Source organism: Mesoplodon bidens (assembly GCF_964165515.1).
Source record: "Mesoplodon bidens genome assembly, chromosome: 1".
NCBI classification, from domain to species: domain Eukaryota; kingdom Metazoa; phylum Chordata; class Mammalia; order Artiodactyla; family Ziphiidae; genus Mesoplodon; species Mesoplodon bidens.
The window spans coordinates 162057549-162071223 of NC_138176.1; the positions used below are offsets into that span (position 1 = coordinate 162057549).

Consider the following 13675-nt stretch of genomic DNA (forward strand, 5'->3'; position numbering starts at 1 on the left):
GGACATACCTAATGAACTTTTCTAAATCTGTTGGTTCCTTTGTGCAATGCAGACAATGCAAGTTTATTATATCAGTAATGACCCAATACCTGTTATTTAGGAAAAAATCTTGGTGAGTTAAATAATTTTTCACTGTAAGGGATAATAAAAAATATTCTGGGCATCAACAAATAACACTTTTGCATGAATTGACTTTTCTTACTAAGACCAACTAGTTATAGTTTATCTGTTCATCTTAGTGACTTTGAGTTCTGTTTCCTCAATCTGGAGACCTCCTTCATTGTAAAACATACCAGCAATTTAATAACAGCTCTTCAAGAAATAAAAAGAAGAAATATCAACACACTAAATATATACATATACTGTAAGAAATATTCCAGTCCCAGAAACATCAAGGTGAGAAATATGTAAATATTAAAAAAAAGGAACTGTGGTGGGTAGAGAAACAGTAACCATGCTATTTCATGTGAACAATCAGGTGATAACAGAGTTCTCTGTGGTTTGGGTGTGTGTGGGATACACACACCATTTTCCCATTCTGTGGAAAAAGAAATTGAGGCTCAGAGGAGTTCAGTAATTTTCCTATTTAACAAATTGTGAAAACAGCATGGAAACATATGTCTCCATGACTTCCAATTCCAGGCTTGATTTGGTAAACTGTACTGCCTTTAGGAGTCAAAAAGTATCACCACTTAATTCCACCAGAGGCATTGAATTTGGCCTACTTAATAAGTCTAGAAAAATAAACTTCATTATTTCTTTAGTGCTAACCATAGAAATGGCATCACTATTCCTTGGGTGTGAAATCAATCCCAGCTTCTCTTTGAGAATGTTTTTCAGTCTTTATTCTCTAACAATTTAGCAAGCAAGGAAAATCCTTAATAACTGGGTCTACACAGGGAATGTAGACATTTCTTATTTTTTTCAACCTAATTGGAAGTGAATAAAAGTTACAAAGCTTTTTGTAAATCCATGTATTTTCTCTTAACTTTGAACAGAATTTACATTTAAGTACTTTTCTGCTTATCTGCAAAAAGACCACAGAACTTTTCTGCCTATAGGTAAGTGCAGGTAGATTCGATGATCTGATGGTGAACTACTGAGATTTCTCTTAGTTTATTCATGATTATTCTGTATGTGGCTTCTAAAGTGTTCTTAGCCACTTTTTCTCTTAAGGAAAGTCATGGACCACTTCAACTAAAAGTATGCAGACACAGAGTATGTATTTTCTTTTGCTAATCCCAATTCTGAATGGTATGCTTTCCCTTGCCCTGGCAACTTTTATTACTACAAATGTGCTATTTCTCTGTTTTTGCTGCTATCTGAACTCAGATTGTTACAGTGCTATTCATAGAGTAATTCCTTAATAGACTATTGCTTAGAGGCATCATCATAGACTGGTGATAAAAGAATGTGCCACAGAATAGGCTGGGATGCAATCCAGTATTTTCATAGTTGGTTATGTGTTCTATCACCTCCTAACTTCTACTTCTTCATCTCTGAGGTTGAAATAATTAATGAAATGATTACCTATAATGAGAATTAAATGAGATAATGTGGGAAAACTTTAACAAATGCTAGCTACTTCTCAACATATTTCATTCTAATGAAAAACCTTTTCCCTAGTCTTTAGCTTCATTGCCTGGTGCACCTGTTAACTGACTTGTACACAGGTGTTTTACTTTCTCCTTAGAAAAGTAGAGTTTTACATTAATAATTGGGGTTTCTCTTTCCTCTTCCCTCCTCTCTCTCTCTTTCTCTCTATTCCTCCCTCTCTCTCTCCCTTTCTTCCTTCCTTTTCCTTTCCTTCATAGGGAAACCAGGAGAAAGAAAAAGGATTAGGAAAATCTGGCAAATTCCAGATATTCAAGGAAAGGATTTCACGTGGAAAATGAATATTATCTTCATCTCTAGTATCATACAAACAAAAATGAGTTATAATATCCAAATGAATTTTTCAATCATTGGGAATTTAAATATCTACAGAGTCAATTCACACTCGATAATAGATTATGATATACTTGGATTCTTCTAGGCATAGTCTAAGTTTGTTTGGAAGTAGGTGGTAGTTAGGAGCTTGGTGTAACGTATAGAAGATTTTAAAGATTTTACATGAAAGTTGGCTTCTAGCTGGGTGCTCAATAAACCCTTGCCCTAGTCAAGGCAGAAGACACCTCCATAGGCTATGACCTTCTACTCTTTTTTTTTTTCCTTCTACTCTTTTTGTTCATTGATGACCCCAGTTTTATTTGTAATTGTCTGTTGAAAACAGCTGGAAGCTTTTCACCCTATCCAATATTATTCCCCTGAGTTTTTCTTTTCTTCTTTCCTTTTTCCCTCCTTCCTTCCTTCCTTCCTTCCTTCCTTCCATCCACAGAGGAATTGAATTGTGTAAGGAAAGAGGATTCTTTCATTGTGAAGTGGTCCTTGGGTTCTTAGGAGCCACATAATAGGTACTTGACCTTGCTAATTCATTTCAATTACTTAAACTAATAAGAGACCTAGAGAAAGTTGTTTGCTAGCCTTCAACTTCTACAATGTCAAAACCATAGGTTTTACAAGATGATCTTTGATGCCTTTTGTGGCATACCAAAGGACGACATCTACAGATGGAGAGTCTCCCAACCCTGCATTTGTTGCTGAACAAGGGTGTTGGGCATAGCGTTTAGCCACTTCCCATGTTCTTTAAAGAGGAAGTAAAACCACGCAACTAAAGTGATTGTTTATCCATATAGCTTTTTGAGCTACACACGTATCTTGAATGAATGATTTTTTTTTTGCGGTATGCGGGCCTCTCACTGTCGCGGCCTCTCCCGTTGCGGAGCACAGGCTCCGGACGCGCAGGCTCAGCGGCCATGGCTCACGGGCCCAGCCGCTCTGCGGCATGTGGGATCTTCCCGGACCGGGGCACAAACCCGTGTCCCCTGCATTGGCAGGCAGACTCTCAACCACTGCGCCACCAGGGAAGCCCCATGAATGATGATTTTTAAATGGCAGTTTAAGGACGTAAGTGATATGTGCTAAAAATGTAAATCATGAATTTTTCACAAAGTAAACTTGTAAGAATAAAATATTCTAAAAACCTATATAACAGGTTTTCCCTGGTGGCACAGTGGTTGAGAGTCCGCCTGCCGATGCAGGGGACACAGATTCGTGCCCCGGTCCGGGAAGATCCCACATGCCGCGGAGCGGCTGGGCCCGTGAGCCATGGTCGCTGAGCCTGTGCGTCCGGAGCCTGTGCTCTGCAACGGGAGAGGCCGCGACAGTGAGAGGCCCGCGCACCACGGTAAAAAAAACAAAAACAAAAACAAAAACACCTATATAACATTAAAATGAACAAGGAATCGGAAAGGGCAGACCACACATTTATAAATGCTGACTTATTCTTCTCGTGAGCATAGTCAGGATGAATTTTTGAATCAAATATAAACCACATGGAGCCTCTTCCAGTGCTCTAGGATTCCAGAAAGTGGATTGCTCACAATCAATTAAAGAAGTTTTTTTTCTTGACAATGTAAACAAAAGTGATCATAATAATGTAAGCGGATAGGTTAGGGGGTCCCTGGAGAAAGAGAAGCAGGAATGGCCTTCTTGACATAAGAGAAGCTATTTTGTGATCTACGCCTGGCCAGAATGCTTGCCCTTGAACAGGTCTCAATAATTAATGATCTTAAGGGAACAAAGGAATGCAGGAACAGAGAAAGGGCAGTCAAACAATAGTGTATTGATAAAGGAGAACCCTAGTTCCTCCTCAAGGGCTATACATAATAGTATATCTTTGAGTTCTTCAGTAACTAAGGCTCCCACCCAGGTGGAGAGTGGAATGATGATATTGACCCTCCTGACTTAAATCAACTAAAGCTTGGACTCTGTTGACCTTTGCCCAAATTCTATGCTGAATTCTCCTCTGGTCAAGCCCCTTCATGAATATTCAGGTACCCTTAGCTTAAAACTTCCCCAATTTTGCCGTCAAGGGGAGACACTGCTTTGGGAAATGTCCCCGTTGTTCTTACTTGGGGCACGTAGTAATAAATCCTTCCTTCCTTCCAATCTTTGGCTTGGTTGTGTCTTTTGGCTAGACACCCACGAAGAGGCAAACCCAGCTTTCAGGTAACAATAATACCAAATATTCATTTTTTAATTTATAAAGCTTACAATATTAGTGCAATATGTGAACTTTCTTTAAAATAACAATCCAGTGTAAATATCTTATTTTTAAATAATTAGATGTTCACAGTTATTTAGTGACTCACTAAAATCAAATAGCCAGTTGGTGACAGATGTCAGAAGCCATGATAGCTTTCTTGAAAAATACTGTTTCCATACTAAATGCTCCCCCTTGACCCTTGGGTATGGACCTTTAGGTCATGCTTTTTTTGTTGTTGTTTTCCCTCTAATGTTCCTTCTCCCTGGTGCTCCAAAGTGCCTACTGTTTGAATGTGGACTGAAGCAGGTATTTACTGGGGACATAGTCCAAGTATCCTGACTTGGAGATCATTATGCTAGCCAGCTATGCTTTGTTAAAGAAACATTTTTTCATAATACTTGGTAAAGTCAGTAAGGATAAAGGACTCCTGCAATGAGGGTTTTGCAGTAGGGCGGAGAGATTGGGCTCAACTCCACATACAACAAGGGCTAGTGAGGATTTATAGCCGGGGTGGGGTGGGAGGAAACATTGAGGTAAGGGAGATTATGGGTAAACAGACTTGGCAGGATTCTTACTGAAGGAAGGCCGGGGTGATAATACATCAAGGGTGGGGGATGAGGAATTTGATCAGGTGTCCAGAGTGAGGGTGGGGGACTTCTGCTAAATGAAGCAGCAGGATTCTTGCTAAAAATGGACTAAGCAGGTAAAAGACAGAACTCAGGATCAGGGTCTAGTGGAGGAGAAAGCTCCAAGGAGCCTGACTCAGGTTAAGTCAATGGCAGAGTCTTGATGCCAGCTTCTTTGGCCCAGTTGCAACAAAAGGAACCTTCTGTTCCTCGCTGCACTCGCAATATGGTTGTCCTTTGTCTCCATGGGAGGAAAGATGTCAAGCCAAGGGCCAAATGTTAATCTCACTTCAAACAAGCAATTTAACATGTTCTGAGGAAAAAAAAAAAAAAAAAAAAAGTCACTGCTTCTTTCGGTTGTTAGTGAACCAGTAACCTTTTTTCCTTGGACAACATTTTAAAGAAGCCCAGGGCCAGGGAACGGCTCATTTGCCATAGGTTGGCCACAAGAACTGAAATATCCAGAAAGACCTTGAATGTGTAGGTGAAGCTTAAGCTGTTCATCTTCCACTTGACATTGGTTTTAAAGTGCATTGGATACTTAGGCAAGGGAAATTGATTCTTTGTTTGCTTTTATTCACTTTTGCAAAAGATTAAAGAGAGACAAGTTGTCTGCTCTCCTTATATTTCAAGTTGGGTGTATGGAATTGTAATTGTAATTCAGTTGTATTTAATTACAGAGCCCGGTAAATTTCTTTTGTTGTTGGTTTTTCTTCAGAACCTTATATCAACATTGCTCTGTGCTCTAGGAGGGAGGTTCCCCCTCTCTCCTGTGTTGTCCAGGCTGGCTCAAGCTGTCACCAACTCTCACTGAGAATCACAGCTGAGTGGGAGTCCCAGCTTGTTATGCCCAAGTAATGATACCTGCTTGAGTGAAACTCAGATGGTCTGGGATTAGGTGTGGAGACTGTCTGCTGCTCAAAACATTCTCACGAATACTGAAACTATGTCATTAGACAGTAAATGCATCTTTACTTTTTGTTATTTTATTGTGAATTTAGAGCCTTCCTGCCACTTACCCATTTACAGTGTTAGGGAAAGTTTTCCTTTTATTTGTTTTAGAACTGATCAGTGTCAGACCTGACCATTCATTCTAAAGTCTTAATTTTTAATCCTAGAAGATCTAGAAACTTTTGTGCTTTGGGGGAACTTGGTGGCAGGTTTTATTAAAGACTGATACATTTTTTGCAAATTAGATGTAGGGTAAATGTTAGTATTATAACTAACAGGTGCAGAGACTTATTTATCCAGTTTGGGTCTGTGCCTACAATAATGCTTTTTAATGACACAAATTATAATAATTTTATTTGAATACATTGAATTTCACATGTGAACAATTCAGTCATGAATATATTTGTTCATTTATTCAAGAAATATTAATGAATACCTTATAAATGACAAACACTGTAGTGATGAGCAAACATAAAAATAAAACAAAAACAACCAATAAAAAATCAGACACAACCCACAAATTGCTTATGATCCTAGTTCATTTTTTGTTACCATCTTTGGTGAGAAATAAGATAAACTGTATCAATTTAAATTGTTCATTTCAGTTGGTTTCAATAGTTATAAAAACCTATGAAGCCACAACCACAGATAAGATACAGACCATTTCCATCATGCCCTAAAGATTTCCTGTGCACCTTTGCAATGCTCCCAATCTCTGCTGTCATTCACAGGCAAGTGTTGATCTACACAAGATTAATTTGCATTTTATAGAAATGGAATCATACAATATATACTCTTTTGTGTCTAGCTTCTTTCCCTAAGCATGATAATTTAGGGGTTCAGTTGTGTTGTTCAATGTATCAGTATATGTTTTTTTTTATTGACGTGTAGTGTTCCAGCATATGGTTCCCTCACCTTTGTTTATATATTTCTCTGTTGATGGACACATGGGTAGTTTCCAGTTGTTGACTTTTATGAACAAAGTTGTTTGAACATTTCTATACAAGTCTTTAGGTTAATATATGTTTTCACTGCTCTTGGGTAAGTACCTAGGGATGGAATAGATGAGTCATATGTTAGGTACATACTTAACTTTTTCAGAAATTGCCAAACCATTTTTTAAAGTGGTTGTACAATTCCACTTTACTACCAGAAACAAGTAGGAATTCTAGTTGCTCTACGTCTTCACCAGGGTGTTGTTTTTTTTAATTTTAGCACTTCTTTAGGTATGTAGTGATATTTACGGTGGTTTACACGTGCATTTCCCTAAATACTAATGATGAGCGTATTTACATATGTTATTTGAGTACTTTTTAATCTACCTTCTCTCATGAAATATCTAAATATCCATTTAAAAAGTTATGTTCTTTATGTAATGATTGTATTATAAATGTCTTTATGATATTATACTATGTCCTAAAACTGGGTTACAAATATTTCCTCCTATGTTTTCTTAAAAGAGTTTTATAATTTTAGTTTTTACATTTAGGTCCATGATCCATTTCAAGCACATTTTTCTATATGATGTGAAGTAGTGTTGTTTATGCTGTGTAGATAACCAGTTGTTCCAGTACAAGTCTTTTTTTTTTTAATTTATTTTATTGAAGTATAGTTGATTTACAGTGTTGTGTTAGTTTCTGCTGTACAGCAAAATGATTCAGTTATACATATATATATTCTTTTTCATAATGGTTTATTACAGGTAATTGAATCTAGTTCCCTGTGCTATACAATAGGACCTTCTTATTCCAGTACAAGTCTCGAAATTATGTTGTGTAGGTGTTCCAACTTCGTTTTTCTTTTAAAAAATTGCCTTGGGTATTCTACATTTTATGGATTTCCCTATATATTTTATTTATTTACTTAGTTGTTTGGGCTGCACTGGGTCTCCATTGCTGCAGGCGGGCTTTCTCTAGTTGCCGCGAGCGGGGCCTACTCTTCGTTGCAGTGCTCAGGCTTCTCATTGCAATGGCTTCTCTTGTTGTGGAGCACAGGTTCTAGGAGCACAGGCTTCACTAGTTGTGGCACACGGGCTACAGTAGTTATGGCTCACAGGCTCTAGAGTGCAGGCTCAGTAGTTGTGGTGCACGGGCTTAGTTGTTCCATGGCACGTGGTATCTTCCCAGATCAGGGCTCAAACCCATGTCCCCTGCATTGGCAGGTGGATTCTTAACCACTGTGCCATGAGGGACGCCCCTCCCTATATACTTTAGAATCAGCTTGTTAATTTTTATAAAAATGCATGTTATAATTTGTAAATTGCACTGTTTATGTATTGTACGCCAATCCTTATGGGCATTGTATGCCCATTTCCTAAGTAATGTTTCAGTACATGTTTTAAAATTTTATTTTCCCATCGCTAGCTACATGTGCATAAAATACAACTGATTTATCTAAATTAACTTTGCATTCTGTGACCTTACTAACTTCACTTTTCAATTTTACTAGTTGATTTGTAGAGGCTAAAATTTCTGCGTAAACATGATGCCACCTGCAAATAGAGATGGTTGTAATTCTTCATGATCTTTATTGTCTTTATTTTATCTTTCTAGTTTTATGTACGGGATAGTACTTTCTCTTAGCAATGTTTTGTAGTTTTCAGTGTTTAGTTTTTGCATGTCTATTATTAAATTTTTTTCTAAAATTTTATGTGTTTTGGTGGTATCATAAATGTATTTTTAATTTTATTCTTCCATTGTTTGCAGTCATTGGTCTCTCTATTCTGTTCCATTAATTCATTTGTCTATGCTTTCACCAGTATTATGTGGTTTTGATTACTGTAACCTTAAAAAAAAAATCTTTAAATCCATACTGAGAGTTCTCTAACTTTCTTCTTCTTTTCTTTTTTTTTTTTTTTTTGCAGTGAAAACATTTATTTTTTACAAGTTATCTTTATTATAGGTCAACATTCAGACATAAGAGACCATCACCATGGGAAACCACCGTGACCCTCCAGCCCAGCCCCAGGTGTGTGCGTGGGCTCAGGGCAGAGGTCGGTCCCAGCAGCAGGACACAGCAGCACACGGACCATCGCGGTCCACGCGCCTGCATTTAGCTTCTAACCACGACACATACATGTTTCAGTGTAAACTGCGCCCCTCGCCCGCCCTGAAACACTCTTATTTCCAGGGAGACAAAATCACCAAAAGCTGCTGTCCACAGGACCCCAGGCCCAGCCGCTTCCTCCCCCAGGGACCCTCCAGGGTGGATCTGGGGTCAGAACAGAGATCCCTTTGAATGTGGCTTTATCACTGATTGTATCTGATGCTTAGAAAATTGGTTTTAGTGTTTCAGGGGAGGGAGGGGTTTCCAGCCGCTCACCTCTGGGTCAGGTGAGCCCCCAGGTATGGGTGTGACCTTGGCAGCCCTGCACCCTACCCTGGAGGAGCCGACACTGGCAGCGCTCAGGCCCCCGGCCTGCCGTCCACACTGATTCCAGGGACAAAACAGGGCCGGTGTTTCCTTCAGTGCACCTGGCAAAGGAGCTCGCCCAGACCCCGTGCTCCTGCCCCGACTGGTCAAGAAACCAGAGGCTGTTTTGGAGCCGCTTTTATTGTACTGTCGCTTTGCCCCGGACGGCGGCACTCACGCCGCTGGGTGATATATACATATACACATATGTATACACACTGCCCACACCTACAGCAGAGACGACGCCAACCGTGCTTGAAAGGACAGTAAAAATGTAGCTTTTGCCAATTCCACAGGAGAAGGAGTCACAACCAAAATAGCAGAACAGGTGAGTCCTGTGTTACATGGGCTCACAGCTCAGAACGCTGGGAAAGGAATGAGATCAGTCACTTTTTCACGCCCCTCACCACCACCACCACCCCCGCGCTGTCGCCCTGGCGGGTTGTGCTGAGAGCCAGGGAAGAACGGACGGGGCCCCTGGGCTCTGCCCCCACAGAGCCTGGCTCCTCCAGGGAGAGCCCACGAGCCGGTGCCCACCTCCCTCACAGGTGGTCTCACACCAGGTGCCACGGAGGCTGCCCGTCTCCCCAGTGGGCACTGCACAAGCTCCCCTGGAACAGACCGCCCGAAGTTAGAATACGCCAGATGGTCCCGGCAGGGCCCCTCCCTGAGCAGGAGCCCTGTGGACACAGCACGCCTAAGGGGCGCCGGCGGTGCTGGCTGCTCGACTCGTCAGAGAAGTAGGAAAGCTCACGCACGAGCGGTAACGTCTACAGCAGTTTGAAAACAGAAAAACGCCCAGAAAAGACAAGAGACCACATCACCAAGCGAAAACAGAAATCTACGCGCCGGCAGCTCCCATCTGCACCCTGCAGCCTCTCCCACGCTCCCTGCAGGCCACAGGCGGGCAGTGCTGCCAGAGCCTCAGGGCACCCAGCACTGGCCTCGCGGCCCTGGAGCGAGGGCCGAGGTGCTCCTGTTCCCACCACAGCAGGCAGAGGGTTGTCCCCTCCGAGCACATGAACAGGGGCCCCTCCAGACACAACACCCTGCTCACCAGGGAAGCAGATGGGCCACACAAGGAAAAGGGAAATGCAACCAGGGACCTAGGTCTTCAGTCAGCGGGAGGGCCTGAAAGCACAGACAGGGAAGACTTTGAAAGGGCTTCTGCCTCCAAATCAACGAAGTGGACATGCTTCGGGGTCAGGGTCAGGGTCAGGTGAGGGGGGCGTGGTCCAGACCCCGCGCCCGGCCCCTGGGGTACCCGGCCCTCGCGGAGTCATCAGCATCGCCTTGAGGATTGTTGTCATCACCGTCACGACTTATTTAGTTTTTACAAATTCTACAGGAGACTGGGTTCAACAAACTTCCGGACCTGCCCCTCTGGCCTCCAGGGGAGCTTCACGTTTCTAGCAGACGATCAGTAAGATTTGGGAACCAAAAGACACTCGGCAGGGATTCGCCCCAACCTGTGTGATGGGCCTCGGAGTTTTCTGCCCACGGAGCAATGACACAGTCGCTGTGGAGGGGCGGCTGCCTGCCTGAAGTCCAACCTCTGTACTTCGTGCTTGGCCACTCTAGGGAAAAACGACTCATTTCCTAAGTTATTTCCAGAAACGTCAGGAAGGCCGACTGGGGCCTGCTCTCAGGCTGACTTCTTGCTGGCCTGGAACTGGCACCTAAGACTGTCCTGGCGTCTGGCCTCCTCCTTGCTCCACGGGGTCCAACAGCGCATTTCCTGTCCTCCTGAGAGGCCGGGTCTCAGCAGGCGGCTCCTCACCTGACACCAGCGCACACCTCCCCTCTTCCTGAACATCTTCAAGGGCAAAACCCCAAACAAAACGGAACCCACAGGTGCCCACGGGCCTGGTGCCTGCAGAGCCAGCCGCTCACCCTACACGGCACTGTGAGGGCAGCGGCAAGCCGGGGCCTGGGCGGCCGTGGGCTGGGGTGGTGCAAATCAGTGGCTTGGGAAGGTGTCCTGGTGCGTCTGGCCTCCTTGCGTGCAGCCCCATGCCCACGGCCTTCCCTACTGGACACTCCGGAGGAGCCCAGCAGTCGCGAGGTGCATGATGGGAAACCAGACCCACTTGGGCCACGCAGGTCCCGGGGCAGGTGCTGGTCTGGCACGGGGCCAGCACAGCCATGTCTCCAAGTCCTCAGAGCAGGGGCCACCCACAGGTCTGGACGCGGACAAGACAGACTGGCTCCCAACAGCCCACAGACGGTGCACGGACAGAGGTGAGCGGGGCTTCCATGGTCTGGCTGCAGGCTAACGAGCCCAAGGGCACCAGGGCCACTTGGGGACCCAACCCTCTGTCCAGAGTGTGCCTTTGGTCCTCCTGGTCCTTTCTCCGTGAACCCGACGTCTCCAGCTCTGCCCAAACCATCGACGGCCAAAGGGAGCAGTCAGAGGAGAGCGGGTGGGTGAGAGCTCTGGGAGGCACAGAGAGGAGGGCTGTGCAGCCCACTCGCCACCGGCAGCCTGGCCTCTCAGCCCCTCTGACCACCACTGATTGGGCCACTGCTGCCCTCTGTGGTTCTTAGAGGTTCAAAAAGCATTACCAAGAGGCCAGGTGGGCCTGAAGGAATGTGGAGGACAATGCAGGGAAGGGGAGAATGGGGGCTGCGGGAGGGGCCCCTTCCATCCAGCTCGTGGCCTGGGGACGTGTAGGAACATCTCCCGCCCGGGAGGGAGCATACTCGAAGCACAGGGGCCTCAGGTCAGACGTGGGAAACAACTGCCACAGGCTAAGCAGACGGGGTTGAACGGGTCCTGCACAGACAGTCCTTGGTACGAATGCCACAGAAACGCCCCGGCGCTGGGAGAGTGGGCCCAGCTCCTTCCTGGCAGGTGAGTCCAGAGGCCCTGCCTGTGGCCACATGGTTGGCAGGCACGGGGCAGGGAGCAGACCCCATGGCTCCAGCCAGGCAGCACCTGCCTCAGGCCCCTATGGGCACGGGGAACGGAGTGCCGTCCCGCCCGAGCCCGCCTGACCGCAAGGGACCACACGGGCCGTCCAACCGCTGCGTCCACCTGCCCGAGAGCCCTGAGGCGGCCCCACATCCGGGGAATGCGGCCTGGCCACAACACGCTCACAACACAGACAGACATGGAACGTAACCCCGCACATGCTATTAAAAAAGGAAACAACAGAAGAAGAAGACCGTAGCTAAACTGCTTTAAACACTGCATGCTACACACTTCATGTGTCAGGGATCAGCGGGTGGGCGGGCACAGAGGCGGGCTGGCGCTGCCCTCCCGGGGCCAGGGCGGCTCCCGCCCCACCTCTGGGACTACAGTCCATGATTCTAAGGTCGAGTGGCTGGGTGCTGACTGACCCTCGAATCACAGCTTCTCCTGAATTTAGTTGAACCCATCGGTGTGATAGCTGGGGTGGGAGTCGGCTGTGAGCTGGGTGGTCTCTGTGGCGGACGCCGGCTGGACGACGATTGGCGTGTCTGCAGCCTCTCTGGCGTCCACGTTCACACCTCAACCGTCCCGCCGCCACCACAAACACTCCCGTACAGTGTCAGTGCCCTCCCCTCTCGTCGGACTGCAGCTGCGCTTCCAGGTCCTCGGAGGACATGTAGAACTCGGTCTCCTCGCCCTCAGGCGCCTTGGGCTTGCACTTCCCGCAGCAGCAGTTGAAGCAGCAGCAGAGGCAGCAGCAGCAGTAGCAGCAGGTGAAGAGCCCGCAGAACACAAACAGGGCCTTGGCCCACCAGCTGGAGAGCACTAAGTAGGTGTTCACGTTCTCCCCAAACTGCTCAGCCACGTAGAGCCCCAGCGAGCCGTACTTGTCGTAGATGTTTCTTTTCGTGGAGTCCGTCAGATTGGCGTGGGCGTTGTTGATCTCCTTAAACTTGTCTGCGGCCTCTGGGTTATCTGGGTTCTTGTCAGGGTGATATTTCAAGGCCAGCTTCCGGTAAGACTTCTTAATGTCATCCGAGGTTGCGTTCTTGTCCAGCCCCAGAACGTGGTACAGGGACTCCCCAGAGGTAGAGAGTGAGCGCTGTCTCTGGTCTGCCATGGCAGGCTAGTCTGTCCGCCTGCCCGCCCGCCCGCCGGCTCCGCTCCTCCCTGCGCGGCGCTGCTGGGCAGCCAGCCGACGCGCTCCTCACCCGGGGCTGCGCCTCGGAACCCGGCGGCGGCGGCGGCAGCGGAGACGGCGGTTGGGGCAGCGGCAGAGGGCGCGGGAGCAGCACCGGCCTAACTTTCTTCTTTCTTGTTCCTTTTTTATTATTTTTTGACTTTATTTTTTTTAGAGCAGTTTTAGGTTCACAGCAGATTGTGACATTTCCTGTATACTGCCTGCCCCCGTATATGCATAGCCTTCCTCATGATCAACATCCCCCACCAGAGTGGTACATTTGTTACAACTGATGTCATCTTGCTTGGGTCTTACCCAGAAGTCTGGAAGTTAACTCAAGTCTCTTTATTTTGATCTCAAGGCTTTGTCTCCACATTACGTAGCCTCTGAGATTTCTTTTCTTGGCAATTTTTTTGTTAATCATTTTCTGTTCTTAATATTGAATT

General features: G+C 45.7%; 1 protein-coding gene across 1 annotated transcript; it reads right to left on the reverse strand.

Moving 5' to 3' along the window:
- Positions 1 to 12653: 12653 nt before the first annotated feature.
- On the reverse strand, positions 12654 to 13457 carry LOC308620085 (dnaJ homolog subfamily C member 5-like). Its single transcript, XM_081239417.1, has one exon. The coding sequence runs from the start codon at positions 13167 to 13169 to the stop codon at positions 12669 to 12671; it is 501 nt and encodes a 166-aa protein (XP_081095543.1). The 5' UTR covers positions 13170 to 13457; the 3' UTR covers positions 12654 to 12668.
- Positions 13458 to 13675: the final 218 nt, after the last annotated feature.